Raw genomic sequence first — 19,142 nt, forward strand, 5'->3', positions numbered from 1 at the left:
TTGTACGCATTGTACAAATATTCCATTGGCTCCCCGTACTTTTCCATATTTCTAAATTTTATTGCTGTAAAATAGTTAATACGAAGAAAAGATGATGAAATATTGATTAATGAGAGAATTGTTTGCCACTGAAAAAGTTAGATGTACTTAAGATCCTAAAATGATGTTGTAGAGGGATGGTTGGGAGGGGAGGGGTATCATAACAAAATGAGGGAGCTGCTTTTAGTGTTCTATTGCTGTTTTGTCAACAAAATTATCAAGTCCAAGAATTACATATCACATTAGCACCTAAAAATTTGTTTCAATGCACTAGAAAATTTACTGTTAAAAGTCACAATTGACATTGAACTGTAAAATGATAAGTTTGATGCTATCATTATTTGCTGACATTGCTGCACTGCTAATACTAAATTGTCCCCTGTTGCATTCACTAGAAACCTCAGCTCATGAATTAACCATTTGAGTTGTCAAATGTTTCTTATAGCTATCTTACATTCCCAATTTGATACGAATAGCAACTGCACAATGCAGCCACTGCCATGTTTAGTTTGCTTAATATAAAAGCCAGGTACTGTAACTATTATGTACGCCATTTTGACAACTCAATCTATGCTTTGTAAGATCAAATTGTAGACTTGTAACCAATTTTTGGCATCACTTATGCAAACAAAATATGATTTTGAATACCAATTTTAAACTCTTAAACCATTATGTCTTTTTTAAAAATCTTTCTCTCTCTCTCTTTGATTTATTTATTATTATAAGTTGTTGATAGCTTAATAGTTTTTTTTATTAATCATGCCTTCTTGTTCTAACATTTTTGTGCAAGGTCGGTGAGTTGTTTTCTCTTTGAAACAAGTCATGGAAATATTTTCTCTACTAAAATTGACCTGGCCAAAAAATAAAAAATGACTCCGAACCTAATTATTATAAATATAAAAAAATAAAGAAAAACTTTCTTATATATTTGTTTGAATTAACAAAATAACCAAATTCCTATAAAATCAGTATGCATTTCTTTAAAAAATTTAATAAAATAGCTTTTGATTAAATTAATCTTGAGCTCTTTTTTCAACTATATACAAAAATCAAATTCCAAAATCCATTTTTTCACAAAAATAATAAAACAAACATATCCTATATTAATAGGAAGTCACTCACACAAAGTCACAAATACATTTAAAACATCTTTTTTAAAAAATATATTTTTTAGTAATTAAAATTTAGCACATATAATCGATTAAATCGTATTATTTATATTTAAATTAGACCGAACAAATCAATTTAACTAAAAATTCGGTAAATCAAATTTGAATTGATCTAAATTAATATTTTTTTTATAAAATATGACTACAATATTCTTATTATAAAAAATAATTAAAATACTTATATATATATTAATTTTGAGAATTCTACATCCTAAATATTCTTTTCTGTCTATGTCATTATAGGATTAGTATTTAGAGTTTTAAAAATTAATATATAAAATAAGAATATTTTAATTATTTTTTATAATAAGAGTATTATAGTCATTTTTTATAAAAAAATATTAATATAGATCGATTCAAGGTTTGGTTTATCAGTTTTTCGGTCAAACCAACTTGTTTGGTCTAATTCTTAAAAAATATTTTAAACGTCTTATACGGGTGGCTCTCATATTAGAATAAGAAGGTTAATTTTTTTTGGTTATTTTATAACTTTTTTTACTATAGAAAAATGCAAAATGTATGTTTAAAAAAGTTGACGGTGCACGGTGCACCTTAATGGGCATAGTGCATAGTAGAGAAGCCAGTGTCTTGTCTTGTACTCTTTATTCTTCCCAAGTTAGAAAGCCTCCTTTTGAATCGAGTTGAGTTTTCAGTTTTCACCGTCACGGCGTCACTCGATGCAGCTCTGCGCGTAATTATATTCTAACTCATAAGTTATAACGCTGCATTTTCCTTCCCGCGTTCTTTTCATTTTTCTCTTCTTCTCTTTCTTTCTTTCTTAAGCGTGCAAGCCATTTCTTTTTTCATTCTCAACTCTCAACACTCTTCCATTCCTTTTCCCCTCTCTCTCTCTCTCTCTCTCTCTCTCTCTCTCTCTCTCTCTCTCTCTCTCTCTCTCTCTCTCGTAGTCACTATCTTCTTGGATTTCTTCGTCTTCTTCTTCGGTTTCTGTTATAAGGTTTGAACTTCTCAAACATCTTTTCTCCTATGCTTGACTTCCAATTCTTCATCAATTTCGTTATTATTTATTATTATATAGTGCGATTTTTTATGTATGCTAATCCATGAAAGTAGGATTTTATTGGATAGATCCTAGATTAGATTACTTAGCTTGGTGTAGTGACAAATTAGGTTTCTGGATTTGAAATTGAAAAAACTAGATTATATCGGGATTGAAGCAATGGGGATCCATTTGAGCAAGAACACCACTGAAGCATCATCTTCTGCTGGCATCAACTTCAATTCCAATGTAGCCACTGAATTGAGCTCTTATGAGGCTGCTTGCAAAATTGACTCTGATATGCAGTCCTTTGACGCCGCACTTCAAACTCGCACGAATGAAGCCATCAATACTATTGCTCTTGGCGTGGAACTCCGCTCCCTTTCGTTCGAATCGCTCAAGCAAGTTACCAAATGCCTCTTGGATATGAATCAGGATGTTGTAAAGATGATCTTGAATTGCAAGAGAGATATTTGGAAGGACAAAGAGCTATTTGATCTTGTTGAGGAGTACTTTGATAACAGTTTGAAGACATTGGATTTCTACAATGCGCTGGAGAAGTGCCTGAAGCGCGCCTCGGATAACCAATTGCTTATCCTTGTTGCCTTCCAACTGTTTGATGAGGAAACTGAGGTTGGGAGCAGCCGGTTCGTGAGGACACTGCAGGGGCTGAAGAATTTCAAGGCTGCTGGTGATCCTTTTACTGAGGAATTCTTCCAAATTTACCAGTCTGTGTATAACCAGCAGATACTTATGCTTGAGAAGTTGCGGCTGAGAACGAATAAGATTGATAAGAAGCTGAAATACATACATACTTGGAGGAAGGTGTCAAGTGTTATATTTGTGGTAACTGTTGCTGCTGTATTGATATGCTCTGTTGTGGCAGCAGCCGTTGCCTCGCCTCATGTTGCAGCCGCTCTGGCTGCTGCTACTGCGATCCCAATTGGCTCAATGGGGAGGTGGATTGACTCTCTGTTGAAGAAATATGAAGATGCACTTAAAGGGGAAAAGGGGGTAGGTATCTCGGCACAAGTTGGCACTTATGTTGCTATAAAGGATTTGGAGAATATCCGGGTTCTCATCGATAGGCTGGAAGTTGAGATTGAATCTCTGATGCAGAATGTTGATTTTGCCATCGAGCAAGAAGCTGTGAAGGTTGCAATAGAGGAGATCAAGAGGAAGTTGGGAGTATTTATGAAGAATGTTGAAGATTTAGGAGTCCAAGCCGATTCGTGTAGTCGTGACATTATGAGGGCAAGGACAGTGGTTCTACAAAAAATTATAATGCTTCCTCACAGCTGAAGTCCTCCTTCTGCATTGGCAACAAGTAACTCTTAATTTGTTGAGGAATTGATGTGTTCCTTATTTATATTTATGAAATTTCATTGATTTTCTATTAGCATAGGTCCATGAAAACTTGGGGGTATATGTTTGTAGAGGAGTTTCAGTCATTTGACATGTGTAGACAGCTAAAATATCTTTGTTTGCAGACCAAAAAGGAGGAATGTATGTAATTGATTCATTCGTGTCTGAATATCATTTGTTTGTTGATGAACTAATTCTTTTTAGTTTTACATACAAAGTAAAAAAGAATGACCTTTTCTACAAGTTTGGTGCAAGAAATTCTCAGCTATGATGGAATTGCATGGACTCTTCAGTTAGTTCAAGGGAACCTCCCCCATTACATTCTAACATATTTTAATTGTTCATAATTATGAAGGAAACATAACGTGTTCTATGCTGTCTGTCACATTTTCGAGGAATAAATTTAAGGGTCGTTGTTACTCATGGAAGATGCGAATCATTGTGATAAGAAAAATTAAAAGGATAAAGTCAAAAGCAACTTAATAAATGCAAAGATTCCTCATTATCACTTAATAATTTGGGTTAAGGACGATTTTCCTATATTATTTTGGCATTGACTATTTTTTTTTTTTTTTTTATATGAGACTCGAACCCACAACTTTTTAATTGAGTATGGAGAGACTGCCATTTGAGCTATTACTCATTGGCATTAAAAATTTGGAAAGATAGGAGACTCGAACCCGCAACCTCTTAATTTACGCATTGACTATTGAACTCTTCAAAAAAATGCATATTCATAATAGTGACATATGATCACAAAATCCTTAATAATATTAAGTTTGTGTTTAGATTGATGTTAAAAAACGGTGTGCGATGAATAGGGAATATATGAGAATTTAGTCAACACAAGCAACAAAGAATAAAAGAATAAGCTAAGGAACAACAATTATTCATTATACTTTATACATATCCATTAATAGCCTTTATTTTTGCCAATGTAAACAACATAAAGATTTTTATTTAATCTGAACATGCATTGTTGAACTGAAATCAAACTTCAAATAGTGTTTTTAGATTGTATGGACCTGTAGAAGTTTGATTTCCACTCCACATAATCTGAGAAAAAATCTTATTAACACTTTCAGTAGGATGAACCGAATCAAAGAACACATAATCACTTGGATTCTTACACAAATCATAATCTTTGGATGCTCTTTTACCCCCACAAGTGTAATCACCATTGTAAAGGCCACTCCCACAGCATGCCACACCACTTTCTTTAAAGCCTTCACAAAATTTTAGAGGCATAAAAATTAGATCATATAGGATATCAAATATTCATTTGCTATAGCAATACATTAATTTATGAAAAATATTACTCTCTTTGTTCTTAAATAACATTTTATTTTCCACTCATAATTGTTAATTTAAGAAATGTTGATATTTTTCTTTTTCTCTCTCAATTATACCTCTATTCAATATATAACATGATTGGTTCACACACAAATAACACAAATTTACTTACCATATTTTGAAGGGTGGTTTATTACATCAAAAACCCAATTATAGTAATCAAAGTATGAATATTTAAATCCTCTGAGCTGTGTCTTTAACTTTTGAAGTTCCACAGAAAGGACATTGTTATGCATTTTGGCTAATGATGAAGCTTCTTCCACGCATGAACCCTTGGTTCCATTTAGCCTTATCTTCAGTGCTAGAACGCAACCAAAAGGTGGCTGGTTAAGAATCCCCACTTTCCTTCCTCCTACTTTATGGATTCCCTATTAAATATATGTGTTACATATATTAGATACATTAATTAATTAAGAAATTGTTACTAAATAAATGGTATAATTACTTACTTTTATTACGTTTGAAATATTGCCTACTACCATGCCTACATATTTCTCATATGAGGATGCACTTGTAGAATTTTTTGACAAGGGGACTAAATAGTCATTGCTTCCAATGTTAATAAGGTAAACAGCTTTGGCTAGCAGGGTTTTAGCTTCTGTATCTCCAAGTTTCTTCTTCAATACTTTGCTGACTTTTTGAAAATAACTTAATTGACTTTTTAGATCTATCACCTATAAGTGGAACAAAATAATATGAATAACAAAAAAAAAATGTTATACAAACAAAAAATTAATCACTAAATCAGCTATTATGTATTTTTGCATAATAATTCATTCTCAATATGTATATTATATTTTATGAAAATTTTTTATATGGAAGGCTAATTTAGTAATTGATTTTTGTGTACACGTAATAAAAATCTAGCTATGACTTGATATATTTTAAGCTGATAATAACTTTATAGCATGCTTGTAGAAGATTATATAAAAAATGAAATAAAAGTTGACCTTACTTATTTTGATGATTTAATATTTTCAGAACTATTGAAAATTTTTAGATGACTAATCTTATTTCATATTTTGAAAATTAAATTAAACGAGAAAAGAAGTGATCATGTAAATTAAACAACTAAAGACTTGGCCTTTAATTTCCACATTCAAATCCTTTGATTTTCTTTGTTTGCTCTTATCCTAATAACTTGCAAAGTCAAATAAAAGTGATATCATCCATACTTTTTCCTAAATAAATATTTCCAAAATCATTTAATAGAGAGACAGAGAATATGGCACAACATTTAAATCAAGTTCTTTTCTTAGTTTCAAAGTATCTAGCAAAATAATTAATAATAATTCTCAAACAAACCAGTCCTTGATAGGTTTCAACCAAAGCTCCAGCTCCTGCTGATGCAAAATTGATTCCATCACTGTATTTTTTATTACCAGGAAATAGATATGGTTGGATCAATGGCAACTTAGCATACTCAGCTGCAACAAAAATTATATTAAAATCAAAATTAATGTTTGATTTTCTTATAAATTCTTATATCACTTCTAAGCTTTCTGTAAGTAAAAAAACATAAGATGAGAAAATACCACATTCAACTCAAAATCTTAAAATGTCAAATTAATGAATCTCTCATCTTATAAACTCCTCACTCTTCCTTACTTTTTTTGATGTGGGACTAATTTCACCACTTCTCACACTTGCAAGTTGCAACATTAACACTTTCATTCACTAATTTAAAATCGATAAAAATTTGATTAGAAAAATTTTCTAAGCTGTAAAAGGTTAAAAGATGAAGATTAAATACTTACCAATAAAATCTGGAAGCACACGTCCATCAGAAAATCTACCTGAAGGGTAGTTGAAGAAGGTTTCACCATAAGGTGGATAATTTGACTGAAAATCAGCAGTGGTATTTATGTAATTGTTGTTTCCAGCATCAAATAATGAATCTCCAAACACAAATAGTGCAGCATGTTGTTTTCTTACGAGGCACATATCATCATCTCCATTGCCGAGGCACAAAGTTGGATCAAGGATGATGATATTGCTAGCAACAAAGAAAACTAAGAAGCAGAAATAATTGAATTTTAGACTTGCCATTTTGTTTATAGGTTTTGCTTCAATTTTCATGTCAATTTGATTTGCTTATATATGCATGAGTCAATGGTACAATGACAAGGAAAAGTTGAAGAATAACAATGTACATCTAAGTCTTTTTATTAATTAAGTTCAATCAAATTAGTCCGGTCCCAGAGATAGTGAAAGAAGCCAGCAATTTAGTGCGTGAACTCGTGAGCTATACCTGATAGATGCTGCTAATTTTCTTTACTCTTATTTTACTTTTTTTTAAGCTCTTAATCTTTCAGTCACAGTTGGTGATAAATGAAAATACCCAATTCTTTTGTACTTCGTTATGAAAACACTTTTATTTTATATTAATAAAATAATATTTATCTTAAAAAAAAAATCAATCAAATTAATCTAATATAACAAAAATTAATTATGATTAACATTATTTTAAGTCTTATTATTTAATTTAGGTATACTTAATTCATAAAAAAATTTAGATGCGTAATATTTATTCCAAGTTAAAATTGACCTGAAGGAATTATTCCACTTTTAATTCAAAATTCAATTTTTTATTCAATTTATTGACCAGAGTTTTTTTTTTTCAATGTAATAATAAGTGATGTAGTTAATTTCACTTCTCAAATTTGTCTTATATGAAATTACGTTTGTGACAAGAAAAGATTTGAGAGCAAGCTTAATAATATTGATCAAGAAAGTATTTAATTTCTTATCTTATCTATCAAAATTTTTTGTTCCGTTTAACATTTTTAACTAACAGTCAATTTTAATGGATTTAGATTAGTGGAATGATTAATCATCAATTTTGAGCTTAAGCTGTTTTCTTACGTGGCAAGTGAAACAAAATCTACCTTCATTGATGTGGCGGAGAAGCTTAACCACCACCACAGCCGCCGTCACAACCGCTTCCAATTTCAGGCATAAAAAGTGGGACGCTTTAGTCATCGGCGGTGGCCACAATGGACTCATCGCCGCTACTTACTTGGCCCGATCGGGCCTCTCCGTTGCAGTCCTCGAGCGCCGCCACCTCATCGGCGGCGCTGCCGTGACGGAGGAGCTGATTCCAGGCTTTAAGTTCTCTCGATGCAGCTATCTCCTCAGTCTCCTCCGTCCTCAAATCATCAGGTATACAGTTACATTCACTTCAATTCAGTCACCAAAATTAATATTTAATAATTAAAAAAACCAGAATTTAAGGTGGAAATTCCGTTGTTACTTTATCATTTTAGTAAGATGATGAGAGTAAAGGGTGAGTTTCATTGTTACTTTGAATTGAAAGAGAGTTGGAGTTGAAACGACATGGTTTGAAGCTGTTGAAGCCAATGGCATCGTCGTTTACACCCACTCTTGATGGACGTTACCTTCTACTAGGGCAGAGTGATGAGCAGGATTATTTACAGATCTCAAAGTTTTCAAAGAAAGATGCTGATGCTTATTTCAGGTACTCTATATGAATATGTATAATGATTTTTTCATTTTAGAATGTTTTTATTCACCTGTTCTCCAAGTCAAATGTAAACTAAAAAAAAAAAAAAAAAAATCTTTTTCTCCCCTTGAATCTGCATGAAGCTGGAAAGAGAGTTTTTTTTCCCTACAAAAAGGGAAAAAGAAAAGTAATGTAGATGCTGAGAGAGCTAATGATTTGGAAGTTGATGACTTGATTCATACTCATGTCTATAAAGTATACATGAGTTCAGAAATGCTGTGTTTATTACTTTTCCAATATTTTTGCTGCTAATTGTTCTGGATGTGAAGAGAGGAAATAATAGAACAAGTGAAGTTGAAATTTAGAAATTTGAAGAGAAGTGAACCAAATCGATGCTTCTCAATTTCTTATCCGTGACCAACTAAGGTCTGCAATTGGAGTGGATGCTCCTTTTAGTGGTTATGCCTTTCTAAGATACCAAAATGCATTTGTTGCTTTAGGCATTTGATTCTTCATTTTAAACTCTTGAAATCTATTATTGGAACCAAATAATCCTGGTGATCTTTGAATGTAAAGATGTTGTCATGTTCTAATTTATGCGGAAAAGTTTGTTCTTATCATGTTTCTAGATATGAAGCTCAACTCCAAAAGTTTTGTAACTTCATGGATTTTGTTTTGGATTCGCCTACACCTGAAGCTCTGCATGGGAGTGCTTCTACAATTGATCGGCTGAAGTATAAATTGGAGAATTCTAAGTTTTGGGCTCAGCTCCTGCGGCGTACACTCTCCTTGGGACAAAAAGGCATAGTGTAAGATTTACTTTCTCCAGATCAGTTTTAATTTCATTGGAACCGGGACTTCATCTTCTCAAATAGATGTCTTATCTGTTGACGTATACTCTGATTTTGACTATAATACATCATTACTCGTCAGGGATTTGATGGAGTTGTTACTGTCTCCAACCTCAAAAGTCCTGGACAAATGGTTTGAGGTTGTCATCTGCTTAATTACTATTTATATAAATTTTTAACTTTCAGTTAAATCTGTTCCCCAGATTGATGATGTTGAACATTTTAGTGCACTTAATTGATTATTCTTATCTGAGTGAGATAAGATCCAGGAGGATATTTCTTCTGCATTATTTATATTCATAATGTGTGGCTTTGAAGTATTGACAACGTGACAGAGTTAATGAATGTGGTTATCGTACATGTATCATGTCTATGCTCAAATATTTAACAGTGTTTATGGTATCTCAACTTTTTAGCTTAGAGACCAAAGTGCATATGATTCATAGTTAAGGATGGTGAAATGGAGGTTTCCTAATGTTATTTCACTTGACCCAAATGTTTGACCTTCGATATTTCTAACTTACTCCCCTTTTTTCTCTCTTTCTTTTTTTGGGTGGGGGAGGGGCTGCAGTCAAATTTATTGAAGGCTACACTTGCGGGAGATGCGATTATTGGGAGTATGGTAAGAGTTTTCTTATTTTATTTTATATTATGAAATTTTATTTTAGTATAGCATACTTTACTGAGCGTCTTTGTTAATTTGACCTACAAAACACACACACACACACACACTTTGTTCCTCTTATAAATTAAACAGTCCTTGCCATATATAATTAGGAAGGATATCTTTCCCTCCCGTGATTCACTGTGTATATTCTCTGTTAAACTAGTTCCAAGAAAGTTATGCTCACATATAATATGGTAACAAGACGTCACTTTAGGTCCTCTTGCAATAATATTTTCTTTGGTGAAGGATTCCTGTTAGACTTGATTTGAAATAAGCTACACATGCATATAACATAAACAACCTTGTTTCTCTACTCTTCTGTACTTGTACTCATGAGTTTGTGCTTCTAAAACTAACATATTTTTCCTTTCTTAATTCTTTAATTTCTTTTTAGTAGATGAACATTAACACTCCTGGAAGTGGATATGTTCTGCTACACCATGTTGTGGGTGAAACAGACGGCGACCGTAATATCTGGTCGTGAGTATCAAACTCTGTTGGTTAATTAATTTTGTAGGGAAACATTGAAGAACAAAACTGGCTGCTGGTTTTGCATCATATTGTTTCAATGACTAGTATTGAAGAAAAGATTATCCAGTTGTATCATTAATCTAAATGGACTGGAAAGAATAAATAATGCAGGTCAAAATGAGAATGGATTTTTTTTATATTTCAGCAAGTTTCCACTGTTATAGTCTTCAGAAGGTGTAGTCTTGCACATGAAGACCAACATCCTTTCTAAGTCTGGAGCCTAGTGTGCATTAACTCAATCATTTATTGAGTAAGCAATTAATATAATACATTCATGTGTAGGCATGTTGAAGGTGGGATGGGTGCTGTATCCTTAGCTATAAGTAAAGCCGCTAAGGAAGCTGGAGTTCTTATTGAAACAAATACAGAGGTGTGTTTCCCACTAATGCTTCGCTGTCTCATATGAAGTTACTGGATTTATCGCCATTGAGTTTGTACATGAGTATTTTGTTATGTTTTCATATATTTGATTTGTTAATATTTCATTCTAAAGTGTTTTTTCATAAAGAGAAAGCACTAAGTTTTTCTCCATGGCGATTATTTGTTCCTTCCTCTCATTGCTGACAACTGAAACAGGTTTTAAAGGTGATGGTGGAAGACTCTGGAAGGGCAAATGGAGTGGGTTGGCTTGTTTTACTTAGTCTCCAAAAAAAACAAAAACAGCATTTGTTATGAGATTGTGATTGTTGATTATTATTGCTGAAAATCTAGGTATTATTGGCTGATGGGACTAAAGTGCACTCTTCAATTGTTTTATCAAATGCTACTCCTTATAAGACCTTTATGGTAAGCAGTTTGAAATATTTTCATTTTATATGAGGCTAGACCGGAAAAATCATACTAGTATAAAGTAATTGCATTTCTCAGCTCTTAGTTATGTTTGGATTGTGTGGCAGGAATTGGTACCTCATGATTTTCTTCCTGTTGAATTTCTTCGTGCAATTAAGTATTCTGACTACAGCTCTGTAAGAAACTTTCTCTTAAACATCAAATCTTCTTTGAGAATTGTGATAGAGTAAACATTTGAAGAACATATTAACCTTGAGTTGGTTATTTCAGCATTTTCCTATGCTCTGCAACCTGTCATTTTAGATGCGTATATCTCTTTTGCTCATTGTTCAAATTGTCTTGGTTGAAATCAGAAAATCAAGTAATTAGGTATTTAGACCACAGTTTTCTAAGATTCACTGTTAACTGCATGAAATCTTTTGTTCGAGATAGGGTTAATATTTGAAGAAAGTTAACATCGTGGTTTTTTTTCAACATTTTATTTTGCCCTGAAACTTGTATTTTTTACATGTAAATTTCTCTATTTTGGATTTTTTCCAACTTCAAAGTCTCTCCCAATTGAAGGTAAAAAAGGGATTAATGCATGTATTCTTTTATTTCTTGGGATTACTTTTTCATACACCATACAGACAATTTTTGTACATAAATAATGTGTATTGAATTTGAATGAATAAAAAGAAAAAGAAAAAAATATTTGAAGAAGTTCTTGGAATTTCTGCTGACTGTTTTGATACCACTTTGAATGTGATATTTTTATTTGCTTTGCTTTATTAGAAATTTGCAAGTCAAAAGATAACATCAAATATTGCAAGGAACAACATTAATAGGCTTGCACTACCCTCATATTATATCTTCTTCTCTATCCCTTTTTTTTTTCTAAATCATTTGGAATAGGGAACAACAAAGATCAACATAGCTGTCGATAAACTGCCCCAATTCCACTGTTGCAAGCTAAATAATAAAGAAGTGGGTCCTCAGCACACAGCTACCATCCATATTGGTTGTGAAAGGTATGCTATAGTATGGAGAAGTTGAAGACTTACTTTTACTCTCTTTTGGCCAATCGTCTGAGCACCAGAAAGATGAATACCATTATCTATGTTGAGAATAGAGGCATAGAGCCATATGTTGTGATTTGAGAATTAATATTAAGTTCGGCAAGAGGTTGTGAGTAGAGATAGTTAAGACATATCGAACAAATAAACACCTGATATTATTAGTTGTGCTGAATGTCTTGTGTTTATTTATGCCAATTAATGGAAATTAAAAGTTTACAAGTTGATGACAAGTCATGGCGTTGTATTTCTGTGAAATTTGCAAATAGAATGTTGACAATTGGCTGTTGTATTTCCTGTTGTATATGATTGCTATGCCAGTATGGAGGAGATCAGATCAGCTTGTCAAGATGCTTGTAATGGCTTACCATCACGAAGGCCTGTGATGGAGATGACAATTCCTTCTTCATTGGATACTACAATATCACCACCTGGTATGACTTCACTTCAGCTATGTATTTTTATCTATTTGGATGTAGTAATTAGAATCCTTTAACCTTTTGTTATAAAATTGAAATAGTAAATAGCAGAGCATGGTTTATAGGTTATTCATATACACCTCCTCAGTTCTCATGTATTATAAATTTATTTATGTAATCTCATGGAACTGAACTAGAGAAACACAAGACGTGCATTATGATTCTACTACTTAAAAACTTGTTTTAACTGGGAATTTTAATGCACGTGCATATATCCATCTTCGTAGAGACATACTCTTAAGTTGCAAGGTTTGGAGGTGCCCACCAAAAGAAACAACAGTTATTCTATTAACAAATAACCATTTTTTTTTCTTATTTTCATGAGACCTGATTATTTCATAATTTTAGTTTTCCTGTTTTGCATGTTATAAAAATAGCACAATTGTTAAGTAATGTCCTGTCTTATAGGTAAGCATGTCATCAGCTTATTTACCCAATATACTCCTTATAAACCCTCAAATGGTAGCTGGGACAATGCTGAATATAGAGTAAGTTATGCTTGCCTAAACTGCTAAGATTCACTATGTTGAAGAACTGTTGATTTGTTAAGCAACCATGTAGTTGATATTACCAGACTGATCTTATATATATATATATATATATATATATTCTGCGTCTACCTTCTTTGACCTCATTCCTGAGTTTTCTTTTGCATTTCTGTTTGCATATCTGTTTAGATATTTATCATATTTGTGGACTATAGGAATCATATGCAAAAAGATGTTTCAACTTGATCGATGAACATGCACCTGGCTTCTGCTCGTCTATCATAGGTTATGACATGCTGACACCACCAGATCTGGAAAGGGAAATTGGACTGACAGGTAAGATGAAGACCGAGTTTTCCTTCTCAAAAAAGTGAAGCCTATTTATGTCGAAGATGGATTTTGAAAATTCTCATAGAATAAGAGAGAACTAATCTACACCCAATTCTGCTGCTTTTCCTTCCCTGCATGTGTCTTGGCTACTTCTCAAAAACTATTCTCCCTCCCCTCCGTTCAAATGGGATTACATTGCTTGAACCATGATCAGAAAGTGATGCTTGAGATGAAATAACTTCCAAAATCATGACCCCTTCTGTATATCTTGTTTCTTAATTTATTATTTAAGTCATCTAGACTTGCATTGAATATTTAAACGAATTCCTGTTTATCACATCATACAAGTATAATTGCTCTGGCATTTTCTTCAGGCCATGAGTTTCGTAGGGTGCAGTTCTTTGACAATGAAAATTAACAAATGTGTGTAGGAGGAAATATTTTCCATGGTGCTATGGGTTTGGATTCACTCTTCTTAATGCGACCTGTGAAAGGCTGGTAAGTTTATTCTGCACATGAATCACAAGTTATATATGTGTGTGTGTGTGTGTGTGTGTGCGGGCCTTGCCTGCTTGCATGTTTATAAAGAAAGAACAATATTTTGTGAAACAGGTCAAATCATAAGACACCAATCAGAGACTTATATCTATGTGGAAGTGGAACTCATCCTGGAGGGGGTGTCATGGGATCTCCTGGGAGAAATGCTGCACGGGTTATTCTCAATGATTTTAAGAAGCATTATCAATAAGCATGTCCTTTTATTGCATTTGTTCCTGCGTATATGATGATAAGTTTCATTAGTTGCTATCAACTGGATATTCGTGTTTCTTATTTTATGTCGCTGTTATTGTGTCGGTTTATGACATTCTTTGGTCAGCCTCGTTAAGATGTTACAAGTTGTTAAGCAACCAATGTTGATTAATGGACCAGAGAATAACTGTAACAACGTTAATTGTCTAGCTAACTGAAATCGGGATTCATATGTCCAAATTTGTTGCAGTAACTTTATGTAAGAATGTCACAATGATAGAACACAATTAGCAACGTTTGGAATATCAAAATTTCTTTCTTAGGAAAATTATTATGACCATAGAATGTTCCAGCAAATTATGACTTTCGCCTGGAATGTGAGCAAATCATACCTTCGCTATCTTCTATTGCTACTATTCCAAGACAGAATATGCAACAAATCTGCAATAGGAGAGAAATTTCAGATTTTGAGAAAAGATTTCTAGTTCATTTATGGACAATGGAAATACACTGAACTGGTTTATGTAGTTCTTTAAGTGGTAATAACGAATTTAACTAAATGCTGAGCTTATTTCAGGTGTTTACACATTCATACAGAGTGAGATCTTTTATCAAGCGCGTGACATCAGTGACCCTGCAATTCCGGCAATGAGAGCCGTTGGATCTCCCAAGACGGCGGATACAACTGCCTGCACCGCCATCCCGGCTATCTCGCAGCACTTCCTGACCTTCTTCCCTTTGCTCCTACTGCTGTTGTTATGAGCAGCCTGAAGAGTGTTCTTTATGGTTGGAATCCCTATTGTGTCTGCCATTTTTCTCCCTTTGCTTTGTCCGATGTAAATCTCGTGCCAACTCTCAATGATCATGTCCCTCACACATGCCACGTGCAGGTTGTACTTCTTGCACTTTGATCTGTAACTCCAGCTCCGCCCCTTTTGGCCGCAGCGGTGACATGGCGAAGATACCTTCTTGTAGAGATATAGCTTCACCTCTGTCGAGTACAAGAGATGAAATAAAAAAATTGTTAATTTAAGAGTAAACTACCATTTCTACTTATGAAAGTTCAAAATCTGACATATCTACTCACGAATGAATAAAGCTAGCATTATACCCACAAGTACAAAGTTAGTTTTGTTCGTTCATAAATAAATTTGTCAGCGTTCTAAACTTTCGCAGGTAAAAATGATAGTTTACTAATAACTATCTTATAAATAATCACATTTCTTGCAATAGAAGGTAATTAACCTTACCATCATCCTCAAGAAGCATTGGAAGCTTGGCACAACAAGGGTGAAGGTCGAACCCACACGACACGCAATGGTAGAGGAAGCCGGCCACAACCTTCTCGCAGGCATTGCAGTAACGGGGGATGTCCCCCGGGGGGCGAGACAGGAACTGAAAGGAGCACTTTGGATAGAAAGGGTGGAAAAGAGTTGGGGAAGGCATGGCACATTGCATGTGAAGATCATAGTCACAAATGGAGCATTTGTAACGTGAACCTATTCCAATTTCCTTGCATCCATCACACTTGAATGGAAATTCAGAGTACTCAAATCTAAGCTTGTGTTTTGGGTGCCCAAAATGGGATATCTCACTATATTTCATGCTACTCATCATCATGCTATTGTTTGTGTCCTTGTGAAAAGAATTGCTTGAAGAATACATTATGATGATCAATTATGATTTATGATGTGAACAAGGCATAGTTATATTGGACTTATGTAAAATTTTCTTAGGTCATGGCTGAAGAAAATGGAGAGGGAATTGTGGTGGTAAAAATAGAGTTTCAAAGGGGATTGGAATGGAATCTCCATAGGCCATATCAACATTATTGTTGTGAAAGATAGAAAGAGGGAAACAAGAGGCATATTATTAGGCCATCCCCACAAAGAATATATACCAAATTTCTTTATTACTTTTGATTAAATATTATTCTAATCTAAACTGTTATTGTAATGTCTGAAACCTATTACACAAGTTTTCATTTTGTAATTTGTATACGTGCATTAATTAATATTAATGTAATACAAGATCATGTTAAAAAAGAAGGGATAGAGATGGGAAATTTCAGGGGATGGTGATTTATGCATCTAGGAATTTTGTTACAGAAAAAGAATTTAGCACCTCTGGACTTTGATTAAGAAAGGAATCGCATTATTTGGCAATATACTACGTTTTTTAAATGATGATCACTAGTGAAATATTCAAATTTGTTAGCTTACTATTTATTATGGGAATATGAAACAGAGTTGGGATACAATAATTCATTATTTTGAAAACTAAAAGTTAAACACATGCCTTTTTGGTTCTAGTATAATATGTTTATTATCTTAGCTGATATCAAATTCAAATGTGTTATTACTATTATTATTCATAATAATAAGATAAATTAATAGTAGATTAGTGTAATATTGTTGGGCCAACCGTATGAAGCTCTAGACCATCGGAGAGGAGTCAAGCGAGAAAACATAAGATGAGAAGACATCACATCCAACTCAAAACTTTAAAACATCAAGTTAATGTGTCTCTCATCTTATAAACTCCTCACTTTTCCTTGCTTTCTTTAATGTGGGACTAACTTCATATACTGCTCGCACTTGCAACATTAATAAATATTGATATAGTGTACAAGATTAAGTGTAAATAACACCTAAGATATGCTAATTATTGGATTCATTGAGACAAAAGTTTAGGATAATATAGAGCATAACATGCACGCAACCTCAAAGTTTAAAAAGAAAGAAAGAACACGAATAAATTCCTTATCGTGTCTTCATAGTTTTCTAGCTTCTAACCTTTCAGGTACTATTGACTCTAACAAAAATTCAAGCCTGTTTCATTGTTCTTAATTGTTATGACTTTATCCACTTGTATATTCAATTAGGACTATGTTACATGTACATCAAAATCAGCCACCAAAGTCAGTTACCAGTATAAAATACATGTTGGAATACAAATACACATTAAAAATAAATTAAATCACACATGTTTTTATACACTGGCGGCTAATTTTAGTGTACGAATAACATTTTGATTCAGTTATTATCTAGAATGGCAATAACTAAATATGAAGAACCATTCCTTTTAAATATATTATCTTTTATAACATTTAATAAGGTACAGAAAAAAAATTTGAATTAAACTTATGATGAGGCTATGGAATTTGAATTTTATGGTCATGCATTATCATCACACCATTTTTCAAAAGCATAACCAAAGATGCACAATAGTTGCCACGTGTCACAAGGAGAAAGGTGTGTTCATAGTGGGTAAGAGAATCTATATATACTCTCTTACTCAGTAGAACTGCTTTAAGAACAAGGTGACACAAGAATCAAGCAACCCATCAACCAAACAAGAATGAGAAGGTAACACTTTTTCTCATTTAATTCTTTTACTTTCGAATTTATGTTTTGACCATATCTTTTGTTTTTCTCAGCAGAGAAACAAATAATATGAATATTACAGAAAGAGAAAGTTATTTTGTACGGTACCTGTTTGATACAATGCTTCTGAAACAATTCTCTTATGACATTTTACTTATCTCTGTTTTACCCCTGTCATGGTTAAAGTTATTCCATCCCAACTTCCATTTTAACCTTCCAAACTAAGTAACACTAACAAACAATTATGAGCACTAAAGATGAAACTTTATTGTTTATTTGTATAATTGTGGATTTAAAAAGAATGTGTGTTTGACACAGTAAAGCTAAATTGAGAAGAACAATAACATGTTTCTACAAGAACAAGGTTTCAATTAAGAACAGATACTGACACAAACACAAAACATAACATACAGAAGCACTAAATGATGAGGATATCATCCATTCCATATCATAAGATCTCAGGAGATCTTAATAGAGGTCTCCACAGCCATGAAAACACTTACCATGTGCATTATTATGCAGTTGACAATGTAAAGTTCAATCTTAACAAGCAATATAAATATTTCAATATATAAGACCGAACAATATTTAACTATTTCAGTATAACTTGGTCACACATAGTTGCACTTACCAAAATATTAGAACTGCACTCCAAAACACACATTGACAAAATAGAAAAGATTCAAGGGAGACTATCTACAAGCATAACAACTTCTTGATTCAAAATAACATCTTAAGATAATGTCAGTCATAAGATCTGCATCTCGTTCAAAATGTCACTTCCCATATGCAATCTTAACAAGGAAAGATGCATGGAGGACTATCTAGTCTTGGCCATGATGGGTTCAAAATGTCACTTCACACATTTTTCTAATCTTCACTCACATAATCTCATACCTCTTTCTCTTTTTTTTTTTTTTCCTTTATTTATTAATTTTTTGTACAACTAGAATTGGATTAAAAATCATACTTTTTATTTGTTTAATTTGCTAAATGTATGTACTTGTATAATTGTATTCATTAGTTTTTTTAATTTCTTTGTATAATTATATTTATGAGTTATATGGTGTTTTTATTATTTGTATATCATTTTTTTTCTTTCAACAATTTAAATTTTTTTAATATTATTTAGTTGTAATAATATTATTGAAAATATATGTTATCATGATTAAAAAAAAATAAAATTAGAAAATTAAAAATTATTTTTAATTATTAAAACATTAATAATATTCATATTTATATTTCATCTAATAATTTTATTATTGTACTATAGCATTTAAACATAACCTAAAAAAAGAAAAAAAATAACTATTTAAAAGATGAATATATAGTTTATTCAATATCATGAATCTTGAATGTAATTTTTCTTACGAACCCTATATATCACAAACTTTGTTACCATGTTAACAACCAATCTTTAAAGCATA

The 19,142-nt window shown here is 32.6% G+C and overlaps 4 protein-coding genes across 10 annotated transcripts; 2 read left to right on the forward strand and 2 right to left on the reverse strand.

Annotated features, from left to right (window-relative positions):
- Positions 1-1,934: 1,934 nt before the first annotated feature.
- On the forward strand, positions 1,935-3,816 carry LOC112783388 (UPF0496 protein At4g34320). The gene is made up of 2 exons (XM_025826322.3): positions 1,935-2,166; positions 2,369-3,816. The coding sequence occupies exon 2, from the start codon at positions 2,389-2,391 to the stop codon at positions 3,508-3,510; it is 1,122 nt and encodes a 373-aa protein (XP_025682107.1). The 5' UTR covers positions 1,935-2,166; positions 2,369-2,388; the 3' UTR covers positions 3,511-3,816.
- A 625-nt stretch (positions 3,817-4,441) lies between these two features.
- LOC112783387 (GDSL esterase/lipase 1) lies at positions 4,442-7,945 on the reverse strand. The gene is made up of 5 exons (XM_025826321.3): positions 6,684-7,945; positions 6,232-6,353; positions 5,376-5,600; positions 5,039-5,294; positions 4,442-4,799 (listed from the first exon to the last, which is right to left on the reverse strand). Exons 1-5 carry the CDS (start codon positions 7,003-7,005, stop codon positions 4,564-4,566), a joined length of 1,161 nt encoding a protein of 386 aa, XP_025682106.1. The 5' UTR covers positions 7,006-7,945; the 3' UTR covers positions 4,442-4,563.
- On the forward strand, positions 7,586-16,321 carry LOC112782976 (uncharacterized). 6 transcript variants are annotated; one of them, XM_072231698.1, is made up of 18 exons: positions 7,586-7,660; positions 7,743-8,088; positions 8,243-8,404; positions 9,019-9,198; positions 9,323-9,380; positions 9,812-9,862; positions 10,305-10,387; positions 10,721-10,808; positions 11,015-11,056; positions 11,150-11,224; positions 11,335-11,403; positions 12,122-12,237; positions 12,604-12,716; positions 13,170-13,249; positions 13,465-13,585; positions 14,011-14,077; positions 14,192-14,291; positions 14,907-16,321. In XM_072231698.1, exons 2-18 carry the CDS (start codon positions 7,823-7,825, stop codon positions 14,979-14,981), a joined length of 1,746 nt encoding a protein of 581 aa, XP_072087799.1. In that variant the 5' UTR covers positions 7,586-7,660; positions 7,743-7,822; the 3' UTR covers positions 14,982-16,321. The 6 variants fall into 6 exon arrangements, 4 of the variants coding, with proteins under 4 accessions (XP_072087799.1, XP_025681464.1, XP_025681465.1 ...); XR_011879363.1 differs by lacking the exon at positions 7,586-7,660 and having other exon boundaries at positions 7,672-8,088; positions 14,192-14,327; positions 14,907-15,115; positions 15,220-16,321; XR_011879362.1 differs by lacking the exon at positions 7,586-7,660 and having other exon boundaries at positions 7,672-8,088; positions 14,907-15,115; positions 15,220-16,321.
- LOC112782977 (uncharacterized) lies at positions 13,815-15,994 on the reverse strand. 2 transcript variants are annotated; one of them, XR_011879364.1, is made up of 4 exons: positions 15,580-15,994; positions 14,915-15,320; positions 14,722-14,770; positions 13,815-14,352 (listed from the first exon to the last, which is right to left on the reverse strand). XR_011879364.1 is itself a non-coding variant. In XM_025825683.3 (3 exons), the coding sequence occupies exons 1-2, from the start codon at positions 15,992-15,994 to the stop codon at positions 14,941-14,943; spliced, it is 795 nt and encodes a 264-aa protein (XP_025681468.1). In that variant the 3' UTR covers positions 13,837-14,770; positions 14,915-14,940. The 2 variants fall into 2 exon arrangements, 1 of the variants encoding a protein (XP_025681468.1); XM_025825683.3 differs by having other exon boundaries at positions 13,837-14,770.
- Positions 16,322-19,142: the final 2,821 nt, after the last annotated feature.

The sequence above is a fragment of the Arachis hypogaea genome, chromosome 20 (genome assembly GCF_003086295.3).
Source record: "Arachis hypogaea cultivar Tifrunner chromosome 20, arahy.Tifrunner.gnm2.J5K5, whole genome shotgun sequence".
Taxonomy (NCBI): Eukaryota; Viridiplantae; Streptophyta; class Magnoliopsida; order Fabales; family Fabaceae; genus Arachis; species Arachis hypogaea.

Excerpts from the sequence above, each read along its gene's own strand:
- LOC112782976 (XM_072231698.1), top strand. The coding sequence starts at position 7,823 with ATGTGGCGGAGAAGCTTAACCACCACCACAGCCGCCGTCACAACCGCT. Across the intron at positions 10,388-10,720 it reads GGCGACCGTAATATCTGGTC|GCATGTTGAAGGTGGGATGG; the intron begins GTGAGTATCAAA and ends ATTCATGTGTAG. Across the intron at positions 11,404-12,121 it reads AGTATTCTGACTACAGCTCT|GGAACAACAAAGATCAACAT; the intron begins GTAAGAAACTTT and ends CATTTGGAATAG.
- LOC112783388 (XM_025826322.3), top strand. The coding sequence starts at position 2,389 with ATGGGGATCCATTTGAGCAAGAACACCACTGAAGCATCATCTTCTGCT.
- LOC112783387 (XM_025826321.3), bottom strand. The coding sequence starts at position 7,005 with ATGAAAATTGAAGCAAAACCTATAAACAAAATGGCAAGTCTAAAATTC. Across the intron at positions 5,295-5,375 it reads ATATTTCAAACGTAATAAAA|GGAATCCATAAAGTAGGAGG; the intron begins GTAAGTAATTAT and ends TATATTTAATAG. Across the intron at positions 4,800-5,038 it reads AAACCACCCTTCAAAATATG|GCTTTAAAGAAAGTGGTGTG; the intron begins GTAAGTAAATTT and ends AATTTTGTGAAG.
- LOC112782977 (XM_025825683.3), bottom strand. The coding sequence starts at position 15,994 with ATGTATTCTTCAAGCAATTCTTTTCACAAGGACACAAACAATAGCATG. Across the intron at positions 15,321-15,579 it reads AATGCTTCTTGAGGATGATG|AGGTGAAGCTATATCTCTAC; the intron begins GTAAGGTTAATT and ends TGTACTCGACAG.